General features: G+C 46.8%; 1 protein-coding gene across 2 annotated transcripts in view; it reads left to right on the forward strand.

Moving 5' to 3' along the window:
* ALDH5F1 (aldehyde dehydrogenase 5F1) overlaps positions 1-26860 on the forward strand; it is a 196605-nt gene that overhangs the window by 142751 nt on the left and 26994 nt on the right. The window contains exons 13-16 of one of the 2 annotated variants that reach the window (XM_086796883.1): positions 6008-6093; positions 20267-20299; positions 20513-20545; positions 26640-26740. In XM_086796883.1, the coding sequence (XP_086653009.1) occupies positions 6008-6093; positions 20267-20299; positions 20513-20545; positions 26640-26740 (253 nt within the window). Of the gene's footprint in view, positions 1-6007; positions 6094-20266; positions 20300-20512; positions 20546-25443; positions 25763-26639; positions 26741-26860 lie in introns of those variants that run through there. The other variant, XM_086796885.1, reaches the window with a different exon arrangement.

Consider the following 26860-nt stretch of genomic DNA (forward strand, 5'->3'; position numbering starts at 1 on the left):
ACCCACAACCCACACGACTTGTGCCAGTTGATCAAAGCGCCCGAAGCTCTGCAAAACCTGTCCATGGCTAAGGCGAAGCGGCGGAGGTTCTCCTCACCTCCCTGAAGATAGACAGCTGTGTCATCCGCAAACTCCGAGTCTAGGAGCTCCTCCGAGGTGCGGATGGGAAGTTGGAGGCCCCGCAAACCTGTATCCTGTGCCGTCAAAAAAGTGCTCATGGCCTCCGCCACAAAAAGAAAAAGAAAGGGCGCCAAGGGGCACCCCTGCCGCACCGAGCGCGAGAGCTGGAACCTCTCTCCGCGCACGCCCTGTATCAGCACCTGGCTATGAGCCGATGTGTAGAGTGCAGAGACCCCACGGATCCACTGAGGGGGGAAGCCCATCCTCTCCATAGTGCCTTCCAAGAAGGCCCAGTCCACCCGATCATATGCCTTCTCGAAGTCGAGAAGAGCACTGCCAGATCCTCCTGTCGAAATCTAGCCAGAGCCGTAGCCTCCCAGAAAGAGAAAATGTTATCCAGAATGCTCCTATCCTGGATGAAGCCTGTTTGCGTGGAGTGGATGATGTCCGGAAGGTGAGGCTGAAGCCGCCTGCTGATCGCCTTAGCTAGGACCTTGTAGGCCGTGCCTAGCAAGGTGATCGGTCTCCACTGTCTAATCTCCAGTCTGTCTCCTCCCTCTTTGGGGATCAAGTGGATCAACCCCTCTGCCATGTTGTCCGGCATGACTCCTGACTCCATAATCTCCTGGAATGCCAATCTGAAGCCCCTATGTAAGAGGCCCCAGTACCTCTGGAAGAAGGCCACCGAAAGACCGTCCTCTCCTGGGCATTTGCCCCGAGGTAATGCCTGAAGAGCCTCCTCCAGTTCCGTATCCGAGAAGGGGGAGAGAAGGGAGTGCTGCAAATGGGCCGGCACAACCGGTCTCGTGAAGCTCCAGACTGCCTCCCGAGCCTCTCTCACCATGTCATCTGTTGGCTCAGCAGAGAGAAGATCCTGTAAAAATCTGTGGCTATAGCCCGAACCCTGGGGGGATCCACCACAACCTGGGCATCAGCCTGCCGAAGACGCCTGAGACCCTCTCGTCTGAAGCGAGGCCCTGTCGCCTCAAAGAAATCTCGAGTCACTCTGTCTCCAGCTTGTGTCCAAAAAGAAGCCCGAGCATGGAATCGGAAGTCCACCTCCTCTCCTCGATGGATCTGATCTCAGTGCGAGCTGACTCCATCTGCTCTGAGATCTAAGGGCTTGTAGGATCCCTCTCCTGGAGTCTCTGGAGGGACGCTAGACTCCTCCGTAGGCTCCTCTCCTGCTCTCTGAAGGCCTCCAGCCGGTCCAAGGCAGCCTGTCTGAGCATCTGGCTGATCTCCTGCAAGCCATTGGCAAGATCGCTGGCTGCCGATCCTCTCCTGAACTGCAGCTCCTGCCAGACCTGCTCAACTCTGATCGCAATCTCGGGCTCCTCTATGAGACGATCTGGAATTCGGACGCTCTGGCCCTGCTCTCCTCTCGTGGGGTCCTCGATCTGGAGAAGCACTAGAAAGTGGTCTGAAAACGAGGAGCCTGCGAGTATGCCCACTGTGCCACCTCTATCACAGGCCCACTCATCAATGTAGAACCTGTCGATGCGGGAAAGGTTAACTCCTGTGGCCCGTCTATCCGAGCGCGAGAAAGATAGACTCCCCTCCAACCTGCCAAACTCCGGGAGAGTCCACGGATCCTGGCCTCTCACGTGTAGCACTAGTTCCTCCTAGGCAGCGAGCTCCGGCCCATGAATGGTCTCCTGGCTGCCCCCCATCCTGTCCTCTGCATCCTCCAGCATGTTGCAATCCCCTCCGAGGCACAGTGGTCTGCCAAGGGGAGGGACTGCCTAATGGTGCTCCAGAACTCGGCTCTCCCGGTCGCCCCATTAGGGGCGTAGAAGTTGAGGAAGCCAATGCGGTCTTCCCCAACCCCGAAGGATGATCCACTGCGCACGACCCTGGACCAGAATGCCAGAGTCCACAACCTCGGATAGAAGCTGCTCGCTGACTGAGATGCATACTCCACCCTGGTTCCCCTGGGAGCCATATGCCGGTGACCAAAAAGTGTGACTCCTGCCTGGCAAGATCTTCCCGCAGGTGCGGGTACGCCCGGCAGAAAGGTGGTGCTCCTGGATGAAAAGGATATCTATGGGTCCTCCAACGAGAGCCCTCTGGATCTCCTGGCGAAGTCTGCCCCGACCAATGTAGCAGCGATGTCCACCGAGACCCTGGATGTTCCATGAGAGGATCCTCATGGATGAGCTATGGCAAGTGAAGCAGCCTCCACTGGCTCACCCCTCTCAGCCGGCCCGGATGATCTGCCCTCCACTCTGTGAGTCTTGGGCGCCGGCTTGGAGGGAGAATAATCACTGTCTGTCCGGGTGCGGAGTCCTTGAGCCCTTGCCCCGCTTCTTTTGAGTATTCCGAAGAGGCTTCTATATTGGAGCTCGGTGAGGCTCTCCCTAGCAGGCAGGGAGTGGTTGCGAACTAGGTACTTCTTGCCACCATGTGGTACATCACTTCGTGCTGGGCCTTTTCCTCGACCATGTATTGGCCAGGTACAACAATTGATCCGGACTTTCTTATGGGTCGGAAGAGATGGGAGGCCAGCTAGGACCAAGGTGGTATGGAGAGTGATCATTTAGCCACGTCACAGAGGGGGGACTAGGCCTCATTGACCTTGCTATCCAAAGCTGCGCCTTGCTGGCAAGCTGATTGTTAGAGGTTTCCTTCCTAGTGGTAGAGGCGTGGAAGGATTTCCTATTGGCCTAGATTTCAGCCTGCACCAGGAGTCTTTGAGGCCCTTGGCCGTAGAGTACCAGATGGATCTTCACAGAGATGCGAGCTTGTGGTTTTTGGCCTAGCTTTAAGGACAGATTTACAGCCAATTTGCTTCGTGCTTGGTATCATCTTAGGCTAGCCCTTAGATAGATAGTTGCAGTTGCCTCAGAGGAGGGCTTTGGAAGCCTTTTGTCTGGAACCTTGTGATCCGTTTACCCAGTGGCCACATGCTAGGGGCCCGACCGCATGTTTCTTGGGGCGCCTTGAGCATGGGACCAGCCAAGTCTCTTGGAGATTGGGTCGTTCACAGGCAGTTACCCCCGGAGGTGCAGGAGAAAGGCCTGGTAGGGATCCGAGGTAGCGATAGGCTCAGCATCGACATTGACTCAGCTATCCCTCAAGAGTGGCTGATTTCGCCAAACCCAACCCCCCCAGTGTGGCTAGGCATGTTTACCAGACACGATATCCTCGTGGTGGTGCATGGAGAAGATGAGGACAGTGGTCTGCTCACTTTCTCTATTGGATCTCATGGCAGACTAGAGAGATCTGAGCTTCCCTATGGCATATTGATCCAGCAATAGCCAAGGTGGCCAGGGAGAGATTATGGCGGCTATGGATATGGGAGTGCCGACCTCTCACGCGCCTTCAGTGGGACCCGGGAGATTGGACTTGGCATGATCCAGCGGATCGGGAGGAGACTCTGGATGCCCCCTTCTTTGCATATACTGTGTGGCTAGGCCGCAGGATCCAGATGCCTGATATAGATGGCACACTGGCAACAGCAGCACATTGGTAGTCTCAGGGCCTGGAAGAGACTGTGGAATAGCTTTCGGCCAAGAAAGATCACCCTCTTTTTGGTTGATGGCACATAGGAGTTTGGCGGTCGGTACTTGGCTGGCAGTTGGTGGTTGTCTAGCAGCTTGCACGTGGTGCGGCCACCCCTAGGAGACTCAAAGACATTGCCTTTGGGATTGCCCGAAGGCTCAACAGATTTGGCAGCGGATCTCTCTGCATCTTCTTGGATCATCACATGGGGCATTGTCGCTTGGGCCACAGAGGCTAGAGTGGTCAAGTCTTATGAGGAGGATGGGGGAGGGCTGGGCCTTCAGGTCTCTCACCATCATATTGCAGTAGTACTAGCCACAGCCCCATGTACAGGCGTTTGCTAGCCAAGCTCATGCCAGAGATGGGAGATTTGCAATAGCATAGCAACCGGGCACATTTTGGCGTGCTAGATGGAACAAGGCCATTCAGGGTACCCACACTCCGCCAGCAGAGACCATCAAGAGCATATGGCTTGATATCATTCATACCCTCTGCAATCAGTAGGGGAAGTTACAAGGAGGTTCTAACCGCATGCGGAAGCAGCGGGAAGCTTTCTTGAGATTTTTGAGGCCTAGTCCTTTCCTCACAGATAGAGGCGGTGACCCTATTTGGCATTACAGACCACCTATGTGGTTGTTCCCCCCCCTCCCCCTGGATGAGATAGATTTCTCCTTACAGAGCTGCCAGCTGGATGAGAAGCGTCTTTTCCCTTATGATCATTTGATTCTCGCTCTTAAATGAGGCGAGTTTGTATTTAGCCCTTTGTGGTTGTATCTAGCCCTTTGTGGCTGTATTTTCTTTAACAAATTGAAGGATCTTTTTCTCGGAAAAAAAAAGGGATCCGCAAGGGCATTCACAGAACGTGTCCTTAGGCTGCAGCAAGCCAGCAGCCTCAAATCCATGCTATCAAAGGACAAGTGCCATGGGAAACCACACAGCTAAAACCCATAAGGCAACAGATTCCGTACCTTGAAACAGAGGGTCTCGTGCAACAACCCCCTTACGTCCCACCACATGTGAATACGCTTAGGATGTGTGAGGGACTCCTCCCCCGAATTACCTAATACACGGGCTTAAACAAGATTAGAGATACAAATAAAAGGGTTGGAGGTAAGCTCAACACTGAACCATAGGTTCGCATCTGCAAACCTCCCCGACTCAAGGACTAAGGTTCCATTCCCATGAGTCCATGCTGGTCAGCCGTGGCGTCCCATACCACCAGTGCCTATCCACATGGACCCTCCATTAGAGTACCCGTAATCCTCGACGTCCATGGCTAGATAAGCCTCTTGGTGCAGGTCAAACCACAATGAATCAATAATAAGCCAAGAGTCATTTATATATTTCTTGTTGGGGCTGCTATAAATAAGAGTCCAATCATAACCTTGGACTTATTAAATCTGAACCCTAGTCGCCTGAATCTCCAATCCCAAGGCCAATAACCTTGGATTTATTAAATTTGAACCCTAGCCACGTGAATCCACCTACTTTCCCTAATCCTAGGGCTCTAGGAATGTGGTAGAGCTTTTGGATATAAGTGCGCCCAATGGACGGATCTGAGAGTTGTATTAAGGACCTCAAAAGACCCAAAGGGTCTATGATACCAAACAGTAGTGCAAGCTCCATGAGAATACTGTTTGAAGTCATCTCTTGTCTATATTTATACACCAGGGCCTTTGTTGTGGGTGTGCCCGCCCTGTATAAGGTGTTTTATCATTTTTCCTCACTCCCCGTATTTTTCCCTATTTTTTCCCATTTTTTCTAGTGGTGGGGAGGGATGCCAGAGGTTGGCAGGAGCACTTCAGGGCTGGCTGACTGTCCCAACTGCAGTCCTGTGGCTAGCTGACTGCTCACAGATCATGCGTGGGCTACTGGACTGCTGACCGACTGGGTACATGCAGTTGTGGACATTTTCTCTGCTGGCCGACTGCACATACAGTCGTGGAGGCCTTCAGTACTGGCCGACTGCTCCTCATAGGGGCATATAAATAGGCCCCTTGCCCCCACCACTTCCTCATTCAGTTTTCTGGGGGATCTTGTGTATAGAGAAGAGTTTACACACCTATCTCTGTGTGTTTCTTGTGCTGTCTATTTTCTTGCATTCTACTTGCTCTTGTCTACCCAAGTTTGGTTATCATTTTTGCTGCATATTCTGACAAATACTAGTCATGGAAAAATAACTGAAAAGTGAAAATAAAAGTAGCTAACTATGCTGTGTACATGAATTTGTGTGGACTTTTCAGAGGATTATTTCCTTTTGTTCAAATATTTTGTTTTTCAAACACTTCGTTTAATTTTTTCACTTCCACAGAGCACACAACAAAATGCTTAAGCTTTATTATCCTTCGTATACTCCCAATCTCAGATTATCATGTATTTTCAGGCATATATGATAAATTTGCCAATGCCTTTGCCAAAGCTGTCAAGTCTTTGGAAGTTGGCAATGGCTTGGTAAAGGGTGTTTCCCAGGTGATCACTTATTTCTTCTTTTCCTCTGTGTGTGTGTGTGTGTGTGGTGTCTCTTAAATATTCTTGTGGGGTATTGTAAGACGTTAATAAATTCTGCTTTTCTCTCGCATGGAATTGTGCACGATGGTGATCTGATACCATGTCCCACATGTTGGCTACTAAGAATGAAAAAACAAGAGAACAAGAAAACATGCTTGATTGCCTAATTAAGAAGAAACAGAATATCATTCAAAGAGAAAGAAAACTACTTACTTGATTGAGAGAGAAATTTACCAGATTACATGGATATACCCCGTTATCAAGAACTCAAAAAGCATGTTGACAATAGAGAAATGAGCCCCAAGAAGGAAATTTTCCCAATACCTTTTTACACGACCTACATGACCTTTACCCCTTGACCATTCACCCTAGGATAGAGACAATTGACCTATGCTTATATGATTGCTTACATATATATGACTAGTATTGATGCACGGCATGCATAATTTACGTATGATTGCTTACATATGTATGACTGTTATTTAAGCATGACATAACCGATGGTAAATCAGGTGTGATGTTGCAAACCCAAAGTGGCTAGTTGGACCAGCAACAACGAATCAGTAGCAGCGACCTGCGAGCTCTCTGAACCTCCCCTTTGTCGACTGTGTCGCCCCCCATCCTTCCTCCGCCCCCCCTCCTTCCTCCCCTGCTGTTCGCCCCTGCTTCTGTCCGCCCCTCTTCCTCCCGCTGCTATCTCCAGTCTGCGCCCCTTTCCCTCCTGCTCCCCTTCTCTCTCCGCCTCCCCTTCTTTCTCCGCCTCCCCTCCTTCCTTTTTTTTTCCGAGAAAAGATCCTTTCAGTTATATAAAAACCGCCCACTGGGCTACAAAACCCCCTCTCCTGCTCATAAGAAGGCAGAGCAGAGAACCAATCAAGGCAGCTAGGGAGACTCTCCCTAGGTGCAAAAAGTACACATAACAGTACAAATAACTGAGAGGCTATATCATACAATAGGAGGGGGGAAAATCCAAACACTTGGCCTATAGTGCCAGTGGGGGGTACCCGTGTGTAGAGTATAGAAGGGGCGGCTGCGCCAAGTGGTGTGGAAGGCCTGGCGCCGCAAGATTGCTCGATCCGAGTCGCCCCAGATGCGGTCACACTGTCCTCGCAGGGTGTGAATCAACTCCTGCCAGATCCTCCGAACAGTCTTTGCTGGTGGCTCCAGTCTCCCCTCAAAGGCCCTGAAACAACGGGCTCTTCAGGTGAACCATATGGTGAGGCTGTTGAGGAGCTCCCATCGTAGATCCCTCTCCTGTGTCCAGCCGGCGGACGAGAAATCCGGTGAAGGAACAAGGCGAGGCTGGCCCCTAATGAATCTGATGGCCTGGCTGTCCTGCTCCGTCTGGTATCCCAAAGCAGGCCCTGACGAAGTCGACCAAGCAGCGGCTCCCCACGTATACATGCCCTCTGGAGAGAGGGGGGCCAAAATGCGCAGCATCCTCAGCCAAATCTGCTGCGCCTGTGGACAGTCCCATAGGCAATGTCTCTGTGTCTCCAATGGGTGGCCGCATTGGACACAGGCCTCCCCTCCTTCCTTTCTACATAGCCTTTGCTGTGCTACCCTTCCCCTGCCCTTCTTCGCGTGTTTTTTTGTTTTTTTTGGTGGGTTGTTTTTTTTTGTTTTTTTTGGTTTTTTTTTTTGCCCCTTTTCCACCCTTCCTTTCCTCTGCCTCCTTGCATGCCTCTTCCCCTTGGTTTGGATTGCTCCTCATCCGGGTTCAAGTCGGCCTTTTTCTTCGATTAGCATCATGGCTAATCAGTCTCCCTCGGCCGAGCGAACCATTGTTTTTTCCGAAGCCGAGCTCGCGGTCCTCTACGCCGAAATCGAGAAAGACTACAAAACGACTCTCATTGCCAGAATCTTTGGATCTCACCCTTCCCGTCTCCAGGCTCGGGATTGGCTCCTGCGGCTCTGCCCTCCGACCTCGCCTCACACTTTAGAGATGTCAAGTTGCTTGGAAGAGGTTTCTTCAAAGTGGATTTTGATTCTGAGGACGCAGCCTCAGAGGTTTTGAAGGGCAGCCCTTTGCCATTGCGCCCGAGGAAGATATTCTTTCTTCCCTACTCCAGCTATTTTGACCCTGTTGAGGAAGACCGGAACCGTTTCCTGATTACTCTCAGATTCCCATGTCTTCCTCGTTCATATTGGCCTATGTTAGAGGCCATTGGGTCCGCCTTTGGGCTGGTTCTTCAAGTGCCCCCCTTTCACACCTTGCCGACATCTTTGCCCAGGTGGTAACTAACTGCCTCAGCGGATGCCGTCCCCAGGGTCATGGTTCTTGCACGTGACATTGAGCTCTTTGAGGACTATGTTTTGCTTCCGGGCCCTTGTGGCCCTTTGAAGCAACATATGGAGATTGCAGGTAAACCCGATCAGTGCCGGGTTTGTCACCAACAGGGTCACTTTGCTCGAGATTGCCCTCGGGCTCGGGGTCGCACGAGGCCTTGCAAGCGTGCTACCTCCCTTGGTTCCTTCCCGTCCTTCAATCCACCAGGTGTGGCAAGCTGTGTCTCACGCCCGCCCCCCTGGTGCGATTGATGGGAAGGCCTCCTCGGATCATGTACATATAGATGATGTTTCTAGTCAGAGAGATGTGTCAGCTGATGCATCTTTTCAGAGAGATGATATCTCAGATCAGGATGATTTTGTTGAGTCCTCTCTATTTGGAGGGGGCGATATGCAGGTTGTTCAGCACAGTGAGGATCATGTATTGCAGGATTTTCAGCATGATGCCATTGCGCGCAGGGCGAATAGGTTTCTCATACATATGCAGGTAGTGTGTAGGGCCTTGGACAAGGGCATGTCAGTGGACTTTGCCCCGTGGATTATCCGATCCTCCAGCATTATGAGAGGCGTCCTCAACCTGCCCATCGTCTTCTTAGATCGGGGGTCAAACCCTCTTTTCTTCCATGAGAATCGTCTCATGGAATGTTCAGGGCCTTGAAGGGCTTCCCACCCGTGGTAGGAAGCGCTTTCTGAAGGACCAGCTTCACCCTGTTGTTACAGGAGGGTCTATGGATGTACTTTTGCTGCAGGAACACAAATTGGATAGATCTCAATGTGGCTAAACTGGTAAGATGCTTTCTGGCCACACCTTCTGGTCCTCGGCAGTTGGGACTAGAGGGGGTGTTTGCATTTCAGTGGCAACATCTGTTATGCCTCATGTTATTGGGCACAGTGTTATCATCCCTGCTAGAGCGCAGTGGCTCTTGATCATGCATGAGGGTCAGAAATTGGGAATCTTGAATATCTATGCACCTAACGCGAGAGGTGAAAGGGTGGCCTTTTGGGACAGCATTACAAATGTCATTCCCCAAGTTGATCATTGGATAGTGGGAGGAGATTTTAATATGGTTGAGCAACCTTCTGACAAGAAGGGTGGACGCGAAGGGGCTTTACACCCTTTGGAGTGAACCTCGTGGGAGAGGTTCACGCTTTCCTTTTTTGGCAGGGATTGTTGGACTGAGGATGACTTCCAGAGAAGGCCAAACTCCTTATCTTTCTCTTGGCATAACCATAGGAGTAGGGATGAGAGCATCTTTGCACGTCTGGACAGGTTTTATGTGGATGATTGGTCCTTGGACAGAGGAGGCACCATTGCTATCATGCCTGGTGTAACTCGCGGCGGGTGCCCGGGGGACTAGGGCCTTTGACACACTTGTTGATACCATCAATGCATATTAAAACATTTAAACATGGCCACAACCTTAACATATATCCATCATCACTTTGCATAAAACATAAAGCTGGACAAAACATCCACAAATGCTGAAAATGGAGCTTGCACGTGTGACACCGCATAGAGGCTGGAATGGGCCGGCCGACCCCCCCCCCCCCCCCCCCCCCTTGGAGTATTTTATTACCCAAGGAGAATAATATCATGTACAAGCTTTGAGGGCCTTACTCTCCCCACGGCAGATGCGAGATTATCCATATACAAATGCCATAACACAGCCCAACACGAGGCAACCAAGCCGGAACATAGGCTATAGAAATGCCGAGCCAACATAATCCATATACCTCCGTGTGGATACTGAGTCTTCCCCAAAAAACACGGGTCTTCATGCAATAGAGTTGGTACAGCAAGTACAACTCTCCATTCAGCCGGTACAGCAGGTACAATGGTTGGTAGAGCAGGTAGAGTGGTTGGTACAGCAAGTACAAAAGCTGGTACAGCCGGTACAGTGGCTAGTACAGCAAGTACAGTGGTTGGTACATCCGGTATGGTGGTTGGTACAACAGGTACAACAAGTACAAGGATTGGTACAATCAATACAATGGCTGGTACAGTAGGTACAAAGGTTGGTACAACAAGTACAATGGCTAGAAATCATAATAATTGATTAAATACCCTTGCCTTCAGTATTTCTTCGCGATGGAAGCCTCCAAAACAGTCCCCAACAGCCGGTATTCTTCATGGGCAGCCTTCAAGAGAGAGAGAAAGAGAGTAGCCATCATTAGGGAAGCCTTCAACGGTGGTAGAGGCTAGTGTGCAGCAAGAGAGCCTCCATTAATGAAGAGAGAGGGCTCCAATTTATAGATTTGGGCCTCCCATGAGCTAAAATGGCAAGAGAAGGCTACAATGACAAGTGGAGAGCCACACAATAGCTGAAGTGAGAAGTGTGAGGCCACTTGTCTCACTTTGATCCACTTTCTAACAAGTGTCAGTCCACTTGTCTCACTTTGGTCCACTTTCTTGCCACATGTCCCAATCTAAGAGAGGGGTCCTTCCATAAACTTTATCTCTAAAAATATCCCAACTGGTAGACATTCTGTCATAGGCACTTTGCCAACTCTTGGTATCTGCTCAATTCCAGATGTAATGACGCAAACAGAATTTCCATCGAAGTCGGGCCAAAAATAGCAACTCTCCTAAATTTTAGGAGTGTGGTCCTTTGTATTCTAGGATAATCCCCCATTCCCAAAGCTTGTACTTTCCAAATATTTAGACATCCTGGAGTCCACCAGACCCCTTTCATACTAGGAAATGTCGAGGCTAGTGACATCCTCCCCAGCTTCTTAAAAGTTGTCTGCAACTTTAAGCTTCAAGCCATATATTCAAGATATAATCATGTCCCATCAAGTGGGCGAGACAAGACAGTCTCAAAAATCCAATATAACTGAAGAATCCATATCCCAAAGAAATGAGTAAGACTAAATAAGTCTCCATAATACCAATATCAAAATCATGTCCCAAAATAAATGGGCGAGAATTCTATGGAAGGTATGCTAGACACAGGCACAAGAGCCAACTGTGTCTCAATCACCAATATCAATGAGATAATCATATGCCAATGAAAATCACCAACCAGGTAAGTGCCATGCACAAGAAACTAGTGCCTCGCATAGAAACATGTGCTATGCACACAAACTGGTGCCATTCAAGAGCACAAACCATGGTGACAAAAAAGCTGGTTCTCCATAGTTTTGGCAATCCTTTCTCCCAATCCCAACTCTGATCAACAAGCATGGTGTGGAAACAATGAAACACTCACTCCACAATCGCAATATGAATCCACGTGTATGGTGGAGTGTTCATTGAATTGCCCTCTCACAATCCCAACATGAATCCACATGCATGGTGAGATGAACAATGAACCTCTTGGCCTCTGTATGGGGAGATAGTGATTCTAATATGGCATAAAGATAAATAAATCCATGTCCCAAATAAATGGGCGAGACAAAACAGTCCCATAAGTTGAGATATCATAATCCAAGCTCAAAGCACACAAACATGTGCCAATCCACATGACCCTTGGCGTACACATGTCCACTTTACCACTTGCACTCCATGTTGGTACTATGACCACACACCTTGGATGAAACGTGGGCTCAAATAACAAGATAAAACAATCACTCGCAGGCATAAATAGCCCGGTGTTCCATAAGCATTTCTGCTGCACATAGTTTATAGGCATTTCGGCCACCAACTCACTCTACCCTCTTATGTGCCCATGTTCCCTTCCATCTGCTCTCTATTGTTCCACCCATACAAGGTAGAAACAATCTTCAAGAGAGCACGTAGGACAAGAGAACACTACACAGGGTATGTTGTGCTTGACACTACCCTTTGAAGTGCCCAGGTTTCCTTCCATCTGCTCTCTATTGTTCCACCCTCACATGGTAGAAACAATCTTCAAGAGAGCACGTAGGACAAGAGAACTACACAGGGTATGTGAACCATGAGTTTCATAAGTCCAATGCATCCCAAATAAAGGGAGTTATAAAGAACAATCCATCCTAGTAAAAGAGAGTCATAAACATAATCCATAAACCTGAGGATGGATCCAAATTCCTAGAAAAGAAGTCCAAGAATCCATAGACCTGTACACCATAATCCTTGTATACCATAACTCTTACCACATACTCCGTGCTAACCACACACCTTGGAGTAGAGGTGGACTTTTATCCATAAAAGTATCATATCCATGAGAGATCCAAATATTTCTTCTCTATAAACTGGGACAGATTCGTCCATAGAAATTGCTTGTTAAGCCCAATATCTATATAAATCTCGTCCAAGAAAGAAATCTCCATAGATATAATCCATGCCAATAAAGGGAGCCATAACCAATGTTTTCCTGAAACCATCTCAAGGCAAACAACACCACCTTTCTTCTTGCATGGCTATGCAAGGGTTAGTGAACATCAAAAACACTTCGTAGTAAATAGCAAAAGCACCAACTTTGCAAACTCAAAGTATACTTGGCTTTTCTTTACCAGGTTGGTCATTTAGCCAAAAGAAATATCTCCTCACCATATCCTTAAGATATCCCGAGATATATCTCCATATAGCATGCCTGTAAGTTTGATAATATAATCCACAATATCCATATGGAAAGAGTGCTAAATGTGTGCACATAAAGCCAACTCCACACTCCAAGATAAAATTTTGTGAATTCATAAACCCTTAGATCAACAAGCTGTCTACTGCTCATGCTCTTGCTTCATAAGCTATGAAGTGGCTGACCATGCTTAATAGCAATGATGATAAGTGTGGTCCCCACTTGAGATCTTTTCTCTTCCTTATTGATAGAAGGAAGCCTCCGCTTCCAAGAAAGCCTATGCTCTGATACCAATGTAACTGGTGGCGGGTGCCCGCGGGACTAGGGCCTTTGACACACTTGATACCATCAATGCATATTAAAACATTTAAACATGGCCACAACCTTAACATATATCCATCATCACTTTGCATAAAACATAAAGCTGAACAAAACATCCATAAATGCTGAAAATGGAGCTTGCACGTGTGACACCGCATAGAGGCCGGAATGGGCCAACCCCCCCCTTGGAGTATTTTATTACCCTAGGAGAATAATATCATGTACAAGCTTTGAGCGCCTTACTCTCCCCACGGGAGATGCCGGATTATCCATATAGAAATGCCATAACACAGCCCAACACGAGGCAACCAAGCCGGAAAACATAGGTTGTAGAAATGCCAAGCCAACAACATAATCCATATATCTCCGTGTGGGTACTGAGTCTTCCCCAAAAACCACAGGTCTTCATGCAATAGAGCTGGTATGCATGAAGAGCTGGTACATCAAGTACATCTCTCCATTCAGTCGGTACAGTAGGTACAATGGTTGGTACAGTCGGTACAGTGGCTGGTACAGCACAGGTAGAGTGGTTGGTATAGCAAGTACAGAAGCTGGTACAGTCGGTACAGTGGCTAGTACAGCAGGTATTGCAAGTACAATAAGTACAAGGATTGGTACAGCCAGTACAATGGTTGGTACAGCAGGTACAAAGGCTGGTGCAATAAGTACAATGGCTAGAAATCATAATAAATGATTAAATACCCTTGCCTTCAGTATTTCTTCACGATGGAAGCCTCCAAAACAATCCCCAACAGCCGGTATTCTTCATGGGCAGCCTTCAAGAGAGAGAGAAAGAGAGTAGCCATCATTAGGGAAGCCTTCAACGGTGGTAGAGGCTAGTGTGTAGCAAGAGAGCCTCCATTAATGAAGAGAGAGGGCTCCAATTTATAGATTTGGGCCTCCCATGAGCTAAAATGGCAAGAGAAGTTGTCTCACTTTGGTCCACTTTCTTGCCACATGTCCCAATCTAAGAGATGAGTCCTTCCATAAACTTTATCTCTAAAAATATCCCAATTGGTAGACATTCTATCATAGGCACTTCGCCAACTCTTGGTAACTGCTGAATTCCAGATGTAATGACACGAAACAGAATTTCCATCGGAGTCGGGCCAAAAATAGCAACTCTTCTAAATTTTAGGAGTGTGGTCCTTTGTATTCTAGGATAATCCCCCATTCCCAAAGCTTGTACTTTCCAAATATTTAGACATCCTGGAGTCCACCAGACCCCTTTCATACTGGGAAATGTCCAGGATGGTGACACCTGGCACCACCAAATCCGATCATTGCCTCGTAGTTTTTTGTCTCAAGGAGGCTGGGGCTCGCTCGGCCTTACCCCGTGTCCGTATCCTTGACTCTCTTTATCTAGATGCTGACATCTCACTTGAGATCAAAGAGATGGAGATCTTGTGACGGTCCTAATCCTCGTCATAATATTGTGCTGGCTCTTGAGAGGACCAGCCATCATTATCATAGCACTGCTATGTCCAAGAAGGTCAAGGAGAGAGCTATTAGGTGTAGGAGTGCTGCTCTTCAGAGGGAACATGAAAAGCATCCACATGCATCTTGGATTACAAACCTCTTGACCATAGTTAGAGCAGAGCTGCAGTTGGCCATGGATAGGAGGGCTGAGTTCGCGTTTCATGCAAACGAGGCTTTTTGGACTCAGATGGGTGGCAGATGAACAAAGAGTTTTTCTCAGCACACAGGCCTTCCCATAGCAGGGGTTCTGTGAGGTACTTGCAAGATTCACATGGTGAGGTTTAGATTGAGCCTGATAAGGTGAGGGGTATTGCTTCAGATTTGTATCGGTCTTTCTTGACTGCAGAGGTGCCCTCTCCTGAGAGAGATGTGGCACGGCAAGAAGTTTGGGAGTGCATGCCCAGGCTCATTACAAATGTGCATGGTAGGCCTCTTGGGGCAGCTATGCATATTCTTTGGGTTGGCTGGGAGACCCTATGTCCCACAGTGCTGGCTTGGAAGAGGCTTTAGAGCCTCACTGAGGCGCAGAGATTGGATTTCACGCAGCATTTAAGAGGCTCTAGCCGGAGGATTGCACAGATTGATGCAGCCATTCCCAACCACTGGATTACTGGATCTTTCTTGGATGGCCGTCATCATTCTTGGTTTGGGTTTTTTTCTGGGACAAGTGTTCCTCTTCAGGTTATGGGTCTCCCCTTGCCTATGGAGAATGATGTACCAGTCTTTTTTTCTGTACAGGATGAATGGCAGCTGGAGAGATGTGATGTGCAGGACCTTATTGAGGGCCCCCAAATTCGTCCAGTCAGAGTTGTTCGCAGGTTAGGGAAGCACGTCTTTGTTGACCCCCCCCCCCCCCCCCCCCAAGGGATGATCACAAAAAGTGTTAGCCTTTGGTTGTATGGTGGCTACCCTATCAGACAGTTGCATTGGGACCCTGGTGAGTGGGAGTGGAAGGATGCTTGTAACCCTTGAAAAGCATGTCTTTTTTCAGTTATATGGTGCAGAATGCCAGACATCTTATCTTGGGACACAATCACAGTGTCCCTACTCTTAGACCCCATTGGGAATCTTACAGTATTTCGACTGACATTCAGAGGGTATTTTGGCGGAGATTGTGTCATTCTTATAGGAAGCCACAAATTTCCTCCTTTATCTGGGTTTCTCTTCATGGTGGTCTGTTGACCACCAATCAGTGGAGGTCTGTTACTGGTGCTTGCCCAGCATGCCCTAGATGTGCAGGAGTTTCAGAGTCAGTTTACCATTGTTTATGGGAATGCAGTGAAGCACAGAGGGTTTGGTCTGCGATTGCACACCTCTTTGGTAGGATTAAGAGGGATGCTATCATTTCTTTTGGTTCTATCATTTGGCTAACACAGTTTGGGCCTCAGCTGAGATTCGAGGGGACTGACAGGAGCTTGGCCATTATGGTCAGGCAAGGAGTTGCTCGGCAGTGTTGTCTTCAGGATTTGCCACTTTCACACTTTGTCCCTCCGGCACAGAGGTTAGACAGCTCTTGGGAGATTATTGCTAGCATCTCAGCGTTGAATATCTGGAAGGCTAGATGCACTGTTGTTTCTCAGTGTCTTTGCAGGATTTGGAGTGATATTATTCACACCATTATGGCTACTTGGGCAGAATCCAGGGATCTTCGAGGGCTGCGGAGAGGAAGCACGGCCAATTTATGAGAGAGTGGGACATTGGTATCTTTTTCACATCCTCTCATTCGGAACCCTATTGGCAGAACAGGGCTCCTGATTGGTTGAGATCTCCACCTTGCTTGGTGTGAAATCTCCATTTTGTAAAAAAATTTCATACTTAATAGGAGTCTCCTTTCTCCAAAAAAAAAAAAAAAGCATGACATAACCTCTTTACAAACTCCAGTTATTCAACCTCTACATAGTTACACTAATGATAGACTAGAGATTGGCAAGAGAAATTGGGCATTACTCCCAACACCCTACGATAATGACAAATCAATCTAAAAAGCACCACATTAAAAAACTTTGGTTGCACAAACTCTCGGCGCAAGGCCTAATGATTATGATTAGAAAATGGACTAGGGATATTACCCTTCCGTGGGGGCCTTCATCATAATCCAGGGAAATTACCTTCCCTCTTGTCGTGCTGGCATCCTACCATCGGATGGGGCTACATCAGCCTCCACATGATACATGGGTAGATGACGTGAAACATAAGATAGAAACAGGAGGTTCAACCTCCTTGACGTGACTGGTAGATTGAATACATGACAAGAGCACACGAGGTTCATCCTTCGACCTGATTGCCAAGAGCATAAAGTTCAGCCAGCATGAGCCAATGAGATACATGATTTCAACAAGAGTACACGTGAGAAAACACAAGGATATACAGCTAAGATGAGTGCATACATGACTCATGACTGAAAATATAGGTACTAGATACTGGATTGGATACATGTTCTTGCTTGAAATGCACGGTTGTCTCTATGCAAACTTGCATAAGAACACCCTCTTGCATAAACACAAGTGAAAAGGCATTTTAAAAGACATACTGAGTCAAAGCTAAGAAGGCTGCCTTTCTGCAAAAAGAAAAAAGCTAAGAAGGCTGAACAACCTGCAGCTGACTGAAAAGTGATGCCGCTTGATGATGTAGGCACAAGAGCAACTGCTGCTTGCACCTTTCACCCCCGCTTATGGTGGGGCTGTAATGACAGAGTGGTAAGCAGGAACGTTATGGATGTAATCTCAGCAGACGAGGAACGATGTCAAGCAATGGGATTATTGTGTTGATGTGACAGTGTCAAGAAAATAATTGGCTGATTAAAGCCGGCAGATGGATTGGCAGAATCCAAGTGTTGCAAGGAGCAGCTCTTAATTGGTAATGGTTGCGGCAGCGGTATTGATTCTGAGTACTAGTTTAAGTAGGCTTGTATTTTCGACCAGCAGCCAGCTGCACTTGATGTCGACCAGCTGGCAGCTGATATGAGTCACTGGGGGGCGGACAGGAAATGGTGACCTGATAAGCAGCACATGCACTTGATGGAGAGATTGTTGCCAGAATGAGTAACTCTGAGCGTGGAGACAGAGACAACTGGGCTCTTGGTGGGCTAGACTTTTGTTGGAAGTGGAAGATCCACATGGACGAAATGGTGGATATGTGGACGTGCTGTATTTTTCCACCTGAGAACTCTTGAATCTTGAACATTCCTCAGATTTCTTAGAGATCCTTGCTTCTTTTACAAACAAATGCCCTTTTTGTGCAGGTTGGGGGCTTGGTGATGGTGACAGGCAATCAGGAGTTGTAGAGGGCTGATGGTAGTGGCACCAAGTAAACAAGACAAGGCACTGGCGCCAATGATGATTATGTGTACTCTAGGCACAATGGGCAACTTATGTTGACGCCCAAAAAAAAAAAAAGTAACTTGATGTAATTACCACGGCAGCAATAAGTGTCAAATGGAAAGAGCAATTCAGAAATAAATTATGATAAAATGTAATCAGCAGAGCACAAACCGTTTGGCTCTAGTGACAAGGCAATAATTGACAAGACTGAGTGAAATGATTAATTTCAGGTTGGCTTTGATACCGGTGTTGGCTCCAAGAGAACAAGAAAACATGCTTGACTACCAGATTAATGAGAACACGACTCTCAATTAAGAGAACACTCTAATAGATCACATGGAAATAACCCTTTTTATATGAAAACAAAGGGCATAGAGAAACGAGGGATCCAAAAAGGCAACTTTCCCGATACTTCTTACATGATATTCACACTTGACCCTTGGCTTTAGGCTAGAGCCACCTGACCTTTGCTTGTATCATTGCTTACATAATAAGTACACCTACTCTCATAACTCCATCTTGTCATTAAGCTCTACCTAGATATACTAATGACATGATTAGAGATCCACTACGACTTACTTATTGAGGTGGTGATGCGACTCAGTGTTAGAACCTGGGTGACCTTGATAGATGCCTGCCACGGCTTGTATTTATTGAGAGGAGCCGCCCAAAAAGTAGTGTGGAACGTGGAAATAAGATTTGGGCCAGGAGTGCCAATGTGATATTAGCTTAACCAAACCACGTTGGATGATACAACTTCTACTTATGAGATCTCATCAAACCTTCCTAGATGGGACACAACATGATCATTTATGTTCTCTAAGACTAAAAGCCCCAAGCATCAATAACATATGTACTCACTGTGGCTCTGAGGAGCATCACTTTGCTTGACATCCTATAAGGAAGTTGGAGTGAAAAGGAGTTGTTTTCTTGAGCTATTGGATGTTGCTGAGTTTGTACGGAAGTCGGTCTTGAGAAGGAATTGGAGTGAAAAGGAGTTGTTTTCTTGAGCTATTGGATGTTGCTGAGTTTGTATGGAAGTGGGTCTTGAGAAGGAATTGGAAAGCAAATAGACACATTTTTTACTGGTCGAAACGAATTGCATATTACAGCCATGTTCAAGGCACCTTTTGGATTTTTTGGAGCCACATAAGTAATGTTTTTGTATGGTTTATACTCAAATTCATTTCATTATTCTCATGGGGTTTGCAGTAACCTTGCAATAATCATAAAGACTTGTTTGGGAGGGTTGTTATAGGCTACAATGGTTCTCCAATGCCCATGAAACTATTCTTTTAGGGGGTGGCTAGGCTAGCCATCATCCAGGCTATCATCTTAGAGGATGCAAATAGCATCGTCCTATCTTCTAGTAGATAAGAAAGGCATTCTTCCTATATCGGAAGAGAACTGTGAACAAACTATTAGAAGAACCAAAGTTTTGGAATCTGTGTAAGATTAATGCACAGGAGGGGTCCTAAGCATTTTTCTTGAGATTGCCCTCTCATTGGCCGATGGGAGTTGTTTTTAATGTGAGAAATTTAAAGAGGTGCTATGTTGATATTTTATAATATTGGATATCCAACATCAAGAGGAAGCCGATTTTGATGTGGAGAGTTTATCTTAAAGAAAAGAGTATTCATAGAACCAGGAAATGTGGTAAAGTATAAAGATAGGATTGATTCAATAAGCGATTGGCATAATAGACTTTCACAAATGTTGCATGTTCAATAAAGGCTATGCAAATACAAAAGCAAAATGCATTTCTGCCTATAGTAAAAAGAACCCTTTCTACTGGAGCCAAGGAAATTTGTTTTATTAATGTAATGAGAAGAGCCATGTTCACATTTATCAGTTGTAGAAGATCTTATGCATATTTGAACCAAGTGAGAACCTTAGTCCTTCAATTGGGCCAAATGTCCAAGAGGTGGATAGAGGGGGGAAGCTCATGAGTGGGAGATCTTGCAACATTCCTACCCAAACAAGCCTCCATCGTGGTATGCAAGGGTTCAATAAAAAAACACAATCAAGAAAATAGGGAGAGCTCACAAGTATTCTATTGCAAGGGAAATGATAGTGAATGGGGAAAAGTTGCAGTCAAGGGCTCACTACCATCTTTCATGTTTCATCGAGTGCTCTTTTGTATCTTTTCACGCTATGTTTTTTTTAATGAGATTTGAAGAAAGAAAGAATGCTTCTTACAGATTGAAATTTGATTCTGCGTTACAGGGACCCCTGATCAATGAAGCTGCACTGGATAAGGTAATCATTCGTTTTGATATGTTGAGCTTATACCTCCTTTAATCAAGGAAAAACTAAAATTTTCTTATATTTACTCTGTTTCATTAAAAAAACAAAAATGGGTTAGGTTGGCATTGGCCTTCGATTGAAATAGGGAAACCAATGCAGGTTATGAATTGCTTATCTTTTAAGCCTTATTGTCATCTTGAGCCTTTTGTGAATCTTTATTTGCAGGTTGAGCGGCACCTCAATGATGCTGTCTCGAAGGTATGCCAAATCACTCTGCACAACTGTGGTGATGATGCACATACTAAATCTATAGATTCCTGACCGACAGTTCATAATACCTGTGTTGCAGAAGGAACTCGTTAAGATGCATTTTACAAAAAATCGAAAAGGATTTTTTTTCCCTGAAAAAGAGATTCTTCCATTAGTAGGAAAAAACATCTGCCTGGAGGCAGATTACTGTTAGAAGTCATCTCCTGTCTATACATATACACCAGGGCCTCTGTTGTCGGTGCCCCCGCCCGTATTAGGTGTTTTCTCATTTTTCCCCACTCTCCATATTTTTTCCCCATTTTTCCCTATTTTTCCAGGGTATGGGTGGCTGCCCTATGCTGGCAGGATGCTCCAGATTCAGGCCGACTATCACACGTGTGGATGTGACCATTGATAGGGGCTGGCCGACTGGATTACACAAGTCGTGGACCTCTCTGGTGCTGGCCGACTGGACAACACCAGTCGTGAGGCAGTCGGTTGCCTTTAGCACTGGCCGACTGGGTATCTGGGGCCATATAAAATGGCCCCATGGCCCCCATTCCCTTGTATCATTGTTTCGGGATTTTCTTGTGTATATAGAGCAGATTTACATGCCTCTCTCTCCTTCTCCATTGCTGTCTATTTTCTGCAGTGCACTTGCTCGTGTTCTCAGATTTGGTCATCATCTCCGCTGCATATTCTGACATGGTATCAGAGCTCTAGGCTCTTGGTAGATCTTGGGAATTGTGTGAGCAAGAGGGGGACTGTTGTCTTGCTGATTGGTGGACTGTTCTGGACTGTTCGGGAAGAGGAGAAGCAAGAGGAAGGCGGGCTGATTTGCTGGACAGCCACATGCAAGTGTAAGAAGTTCTTTTTTCCCACCCACCCACCCTTGGCAGTTATATCCCTGCAATGGCAGTTTACTTGAGATGGCTAAGAAGCATGTGAAGATCCCGACACTCCCCACGTTCTCGGTGGACCGTCAGTTGGACAGGAACAACTACGGCATATGGAAGGTTATGATGGAATCTTTTTCATCGTTGTTGGGATTCCACGGCCGGAGGTAGGGAAAGGGGAGTTACCGTCAATTCAAAGGGACCGCGAGGCACAGGCACAGTTGTGGGATTGTGTCAACGCTAGGGTCCGTTTCACACCGCAAGTAATCAATCATGTAAAGCATATGACGCGGGCCAGAGGTATATGGCAGCATTTGGCCTCTCTTTATAACAGGGTATCGCCCATGAAGAGGATTTCCTTGGAAGTACAGATGCGGGTTATGAATCCTGGAAAGTCGTTGACAATGCGGGAGCACATTAACAAGCTGTAGACTCTTCAGCAGGAAGTTCTTCAGGCTGGGAAGGAGATATCGTTAGAGGATATGGCCATAACGTTGCTGTCACATTTGCCCTCTCAGTACTCAGCTTTCTACTCTTCTTTGATTACCAGTGGCAGGCTCAGCACCATTACATGGGAGGAGCTTGTGCCCATGGTCTTAGACCAGGAGGAAAGATTCTCAAACCCTCCACAAGGCGGAGGTTTGGAGGCCTTAATTGGCCAACGGTCGAAAGGCCGTAACAAGGACAAAGGGAAGGCTTCACCGTAGAAGTTTTCTGAGAAGAAGTCTGACGCTGACTGTGAGAAACTAAAGGCAGAGAGGACCTGTAATGATTGTGGCGAGAGTTGCCACTATTGGAGGCAGTGTCCCAAGCAGCACACCGAGAAGAGTGAAGAATCCTCAGCAGCAACCATGAAGACTCCAGCTTTTGTGCACTCGGAGGTGATGGACAACGATGTCTCATTTTCTTCAGGCAGGGATGAGGTAGGAGGACTCCGCTACGGATACTCGGGAGTGGATTCTAGACATGGTGCTTCCAGGCACATGACTCCTTCCCGTTCGGCTTTACAGGATCTCTGCAAGTATTCTGGTCACATTCTTACTGGGGATACATCCACTATCCCAGTTCACAGTGAGGGCAGGTTGGAGATAGTTCCCGATGGCAGAGGGAGGAAGCATTCCTCCCAGGTGTTGTATGTTCCGTCACTTGGTTTTTATCTGTTGTCAGTGCATCAGGTTTGCAAGACTGGCGTACGGGTGGAGTTTGATGAGCAATTTGTTGCTCTCCGAGACAAGGCAACCGGCTAGGTAGTTTGGGAAGGCGGAGTGGAGAATGGAGTTTACAAACTTTCAGCACTCTCTCTCCCAGGTCCTCAGTTTTGTGATGAGTGGTAGTCTGGTAATGGCCACTTAAGTGTGGATATGCTGCAGGTGCAGGCTTTCTCAGACCAGATTGTGGATAGCTTGCCAGATGATGGCAGTAGTTGTTGGTAGGAACTTTCTAGTACTGATGTTGGTAGTTCTTGTGCTCGTCAGTCAGAGGAAACTTTATAGGTAACCTATGCTCTGATGTCTCGTAGCATTCGGGACAAAGACACTCCTGTAGATGAGGAAGTTCTTTCCATGGGGACCTGTAGGAAAGCCAGGCAGGTCGCAGTTGATTACCTGCAGAAGGAGGTGGATGTTGCTCATTCTCTAGGCTTTGTGGTTCCGGATTCAGAGGGGGTGGTTTACAGGTTTACGAAGGCCTTGAGTGGTCTTCAGTAGGCTTCCAGGACTTGGCATCCCACCGTAACCGGTGCTGATCCTTGTGAGCCGTATGATGTCTCCTTGACTCGGAAGCAGAATGGTTCATTGATTTGGTTGATGGATACTCGATTGGATGGGAGCTTTCTGATGAGGTTGTTGAGCTCATGTTTTTAGAGGACTCTTTGGGAGGCAGGATTGCGTATCTTGTGGTTTCTGCAGCATGCGAAGGATCTTGGACTCTTTTACATAGGAGGGGGATTGATGGATGGAGTCGGACTCCAAGGTTGGAGTGGCTCAGATTGGGGAGGAGATCCAAACACAAGGAGATCTACTTCAAGGTACAGTTTTACCCTCGGCTCAGGAGCAGTTTTATGGAGCAGTAAGAGGCAGCCATCTATTGCCTTGTTGTCGACAGAGGCAGAGTACCGGGCTGGTTGTGGTGCTGCTTTCGAGGTGGTGAGGTTGCAGAGCCTACTTGGCAGGATTGGGTTTCCACTAGTGGAACCCACAGTCATCCGGAGGCACTTTGTTCGTGAAAAGATCGTTGCTGATGACATCTTGCTAGAGTTCTGTTCGACGGATGACAGTGCAGTAGACCTCTTCACAAAGTCGCTATCTCAGGCGTTGCTCGAGTGGCACTGCACCTCCTTGGGGTTGGTTCCATAGCCAGGAGCTGAGAGGGGGTGTTAGAAGTCATCTCCTATCTATACATATACACCAGGGCCTGTGTTGTGGGTGTGCCTGCCTGTATTAGGTGTATTCTCATTTTTCCCCACTCTCCATATTTTTTTTCCATTATTCCCTAATTTTCTTAGGGTATGGGTGGCTGCCCTATGCTAGCAGTATGCTCCAGGTTCAGGCCGACTATCACACGTGTGGATGTGACCATTGATAGGGGCTGGCCGACTGGATTACGCAGGTCATGGACCTCTCTGGTGCTGGCCGACTGGATGACACCAGTCGTGAGGCAGTCGGCTGCCTTTACCATTGGCCGACTGTGTATTTGGGGCCATATAAAATAGCCCCATGGCCCCATTCCCTTGTATCATTGTTTCGGGATTTTCTTGTGTATATAAAGCAGAGTTACACGCCTCTCTCTCTCCTTCTCCATTGCTGTCTATTTTCTGCAGTGCACTTGCTCTTGTGTTCTCAGATTTGGTCATCATCTCCGCCGCATATTCTGACAATTACAACCCCCCTATGAGGAATAGACACTATGCTGGGTAACATCAAATGGAGATTCCCCAAACAAAATAGGTACAAGGAACTCAAGACCAGTGATTTTATCAACCCAAAATGGTCCGGGAAGAAATCGAATGACTCATAGATGCCGGATTTATCTTCAAAATAGAGCACACAGAGTGAATTTCACCCATAGTGATAGTACCCAAAAAGAATGATAAAGTGAGAGTGTGCATAGACCTCAAAAAGGTCAACGCGGCCACGATACGGGATCACTATCCATTGCCCTTCACAGAACATGTGCTTGAATGAGTGGCAAGACAGAAAGTCTACAATTTCCTTGACACTGTGGTGCCCACTATGTTTCGAGGCACCGCAAAGTACATCAAACGATGCGATGAATGCCAACGGGTAGTGATTTCAAACCATAAGGACAAAATGAAATCCAAAGTGGATGGTAGCCATGCAAGCAGAATATGACACCATCTTGAAAAACCGAACTTATGAGCTTGTAGATCGTCCTACAAGATGCAAGATACTAAGAGGGTTTACAAGACAAAATACAGATTTGATGGTACTTTGAAATAGCACAAGGCGGTACGGCTAGTTGCCTAAGGTTTTGCACAAGTTGAAGGTCTTGACTAAACATTTGCTCCTACAACTAGGACAGCCACAATCTACACTGTTCTTGCATTGGTAGGGCAAGGGGGGCGGCATGTTTGCCAAATGGATGTAAATTTTGATTTCCTCAACTGTGGGATTCTCGAGGAAGAGGTATATGTGGAGTAGTCACCAAAGTTCGTGGTTCCCGAAGATGTTTGCAGGTTATGGGAGGCACTCTATGGGCTAAACAAGCCTTGAGAGCATGGTGTCCAAAGATTGATGCTTATTTTGTGAGTAATGGTCTTATATGCATCCGTTTACATGCAAATTTATGTCTTTTGTGAGCAGGGAAAGTATCACGTCATTGTTCATTATGTAGATGAGCTCATGTTGACAGTGGATCACCATAAAAAGATGTCATAGACAAAGTAGATGCTTAGTGGAAAGTTTTGAGATGAGTGATCTTTGACTTATGCATTATTGTGTGGGGATTAAGATCTAGTAGAAGACAGATAACATTTTTATCTCTCAATGCAAGGTAGTGGAGGTTGATCTCAAGCTCTCCGTCAAAGACACTTCATACCTTGTGGATGAGATCTTATATGGGAAACTGGTTGGTAGTCCTATGTTCTTGTGTAATACTAGACCAAACATCAGCCTTGATGTTGGTGTTTCAAGTAGGCACTCCAACAAGCCCCTGGAAAAATCATTGGAATGCAATATACCGGTGTTGCGATACATCCAAGGTACTTAGGTGTACGCCATCACCTATGCTGCAGGCAAGACTCTCACTAGCTTTTGTGACTCAAAGTGGGTAGGTGATTCGGACACCAAGCGCTCATAGTAATAGGATATTCGGGATGCATTTCTTGGATTAGTAATAAACAACCCACTGTTACACTCTCATCGACATATGCTTAGTTCAAAGCTGCATGCTTCACATCATGTGAGGCTTCTGGCTAAACCTTTGAGTGGGCACTTTCCATCCTTGCACACTACCATGATGATGTCACCTTCCAGATGCCCAAACTCACTTATATACCAATAACCTGGCTATTATTAGCCCATTGCTCTTATGATTAAGCTTTTACCATTATTAGCCTCTTTGTTAGCTTTTTTTTGACTCTAGGCTAATCCAGACCTCATGCCTCATGCTTCCAAGGCAGGTCCTATCAGCCCTTATGCCTGCCTAATCCCGAACCATAACCGTCGGTCAGCATATCCCCTTAACCCCAGGTTATCCTTACCCCCAATTAACATTGGCCCTAGCCTAGTTAGGGCTGTAACACCTTGTTCATAACAATAGGTAAACGACGGAAGGGTATTTTTGGGGAGTGCTCATTGCAATCGACACACTACTTGAGGAAAGCTTTCATCTTTCGGAGCTCTATTGCACTACAACGATGATGGCTGAAAGATGGCATTTTGCATAGTGCATTGTTGGCATAAGCATATTGGGATTGAGCGCACCTTGGGGGTAACATTGCAGTTTGACAAGATTCTACATTGTAGAGATAAAACAAGATGCTCTGCTCATAGGCTCTCTGGGTGGGTGGAAGGCTTATCTTGAATTCTAAGAGGCTTTTTAACAGATTTGTTGTTCCGGAGTGCCATGTTGGATCATTTTTTGAAGACACCTGTCCTCTGTAGGTACATAATGTGGAAAAAATGATAACCCCCTCTTTTTTATTGCGTGTGTTGTGTGAACTTTCATCGTACATTTGGAATTTACAGGGAGCCAAGGTGTTGCTAGGTGGAAAGCGACACAGTTTGGGCGGCACCTTTTATGAGCCTACAATTATCAGTGAAGCTACTAGAGATATGCTTATCTTCAGGTAAAATACACATGTCAGTTGTTGTCTGTTGTGTTCATTTTCTGGAGTTGTCTATTGTGTTCATTTGCTGGATTTCAAGAAGCAATGTGCACACCCTTCTTAACTCATGTATGGGAGAAT

This window comes from Cibotium barometz, chromosome 64, assembly GCF_041138505.1.
Source record: "Cibotium barometz isolate CiBa-2024 chromosome 64, ASM4113850v1, whole genome shotgun sequence".
NCBI classification, from domain to species: Eukaryota; Viridiplantae; Streptophyta; class Polypodiopsida; order Cyatheales; family Cibotiaceae; genus Cibotium; species Cibotium barometz.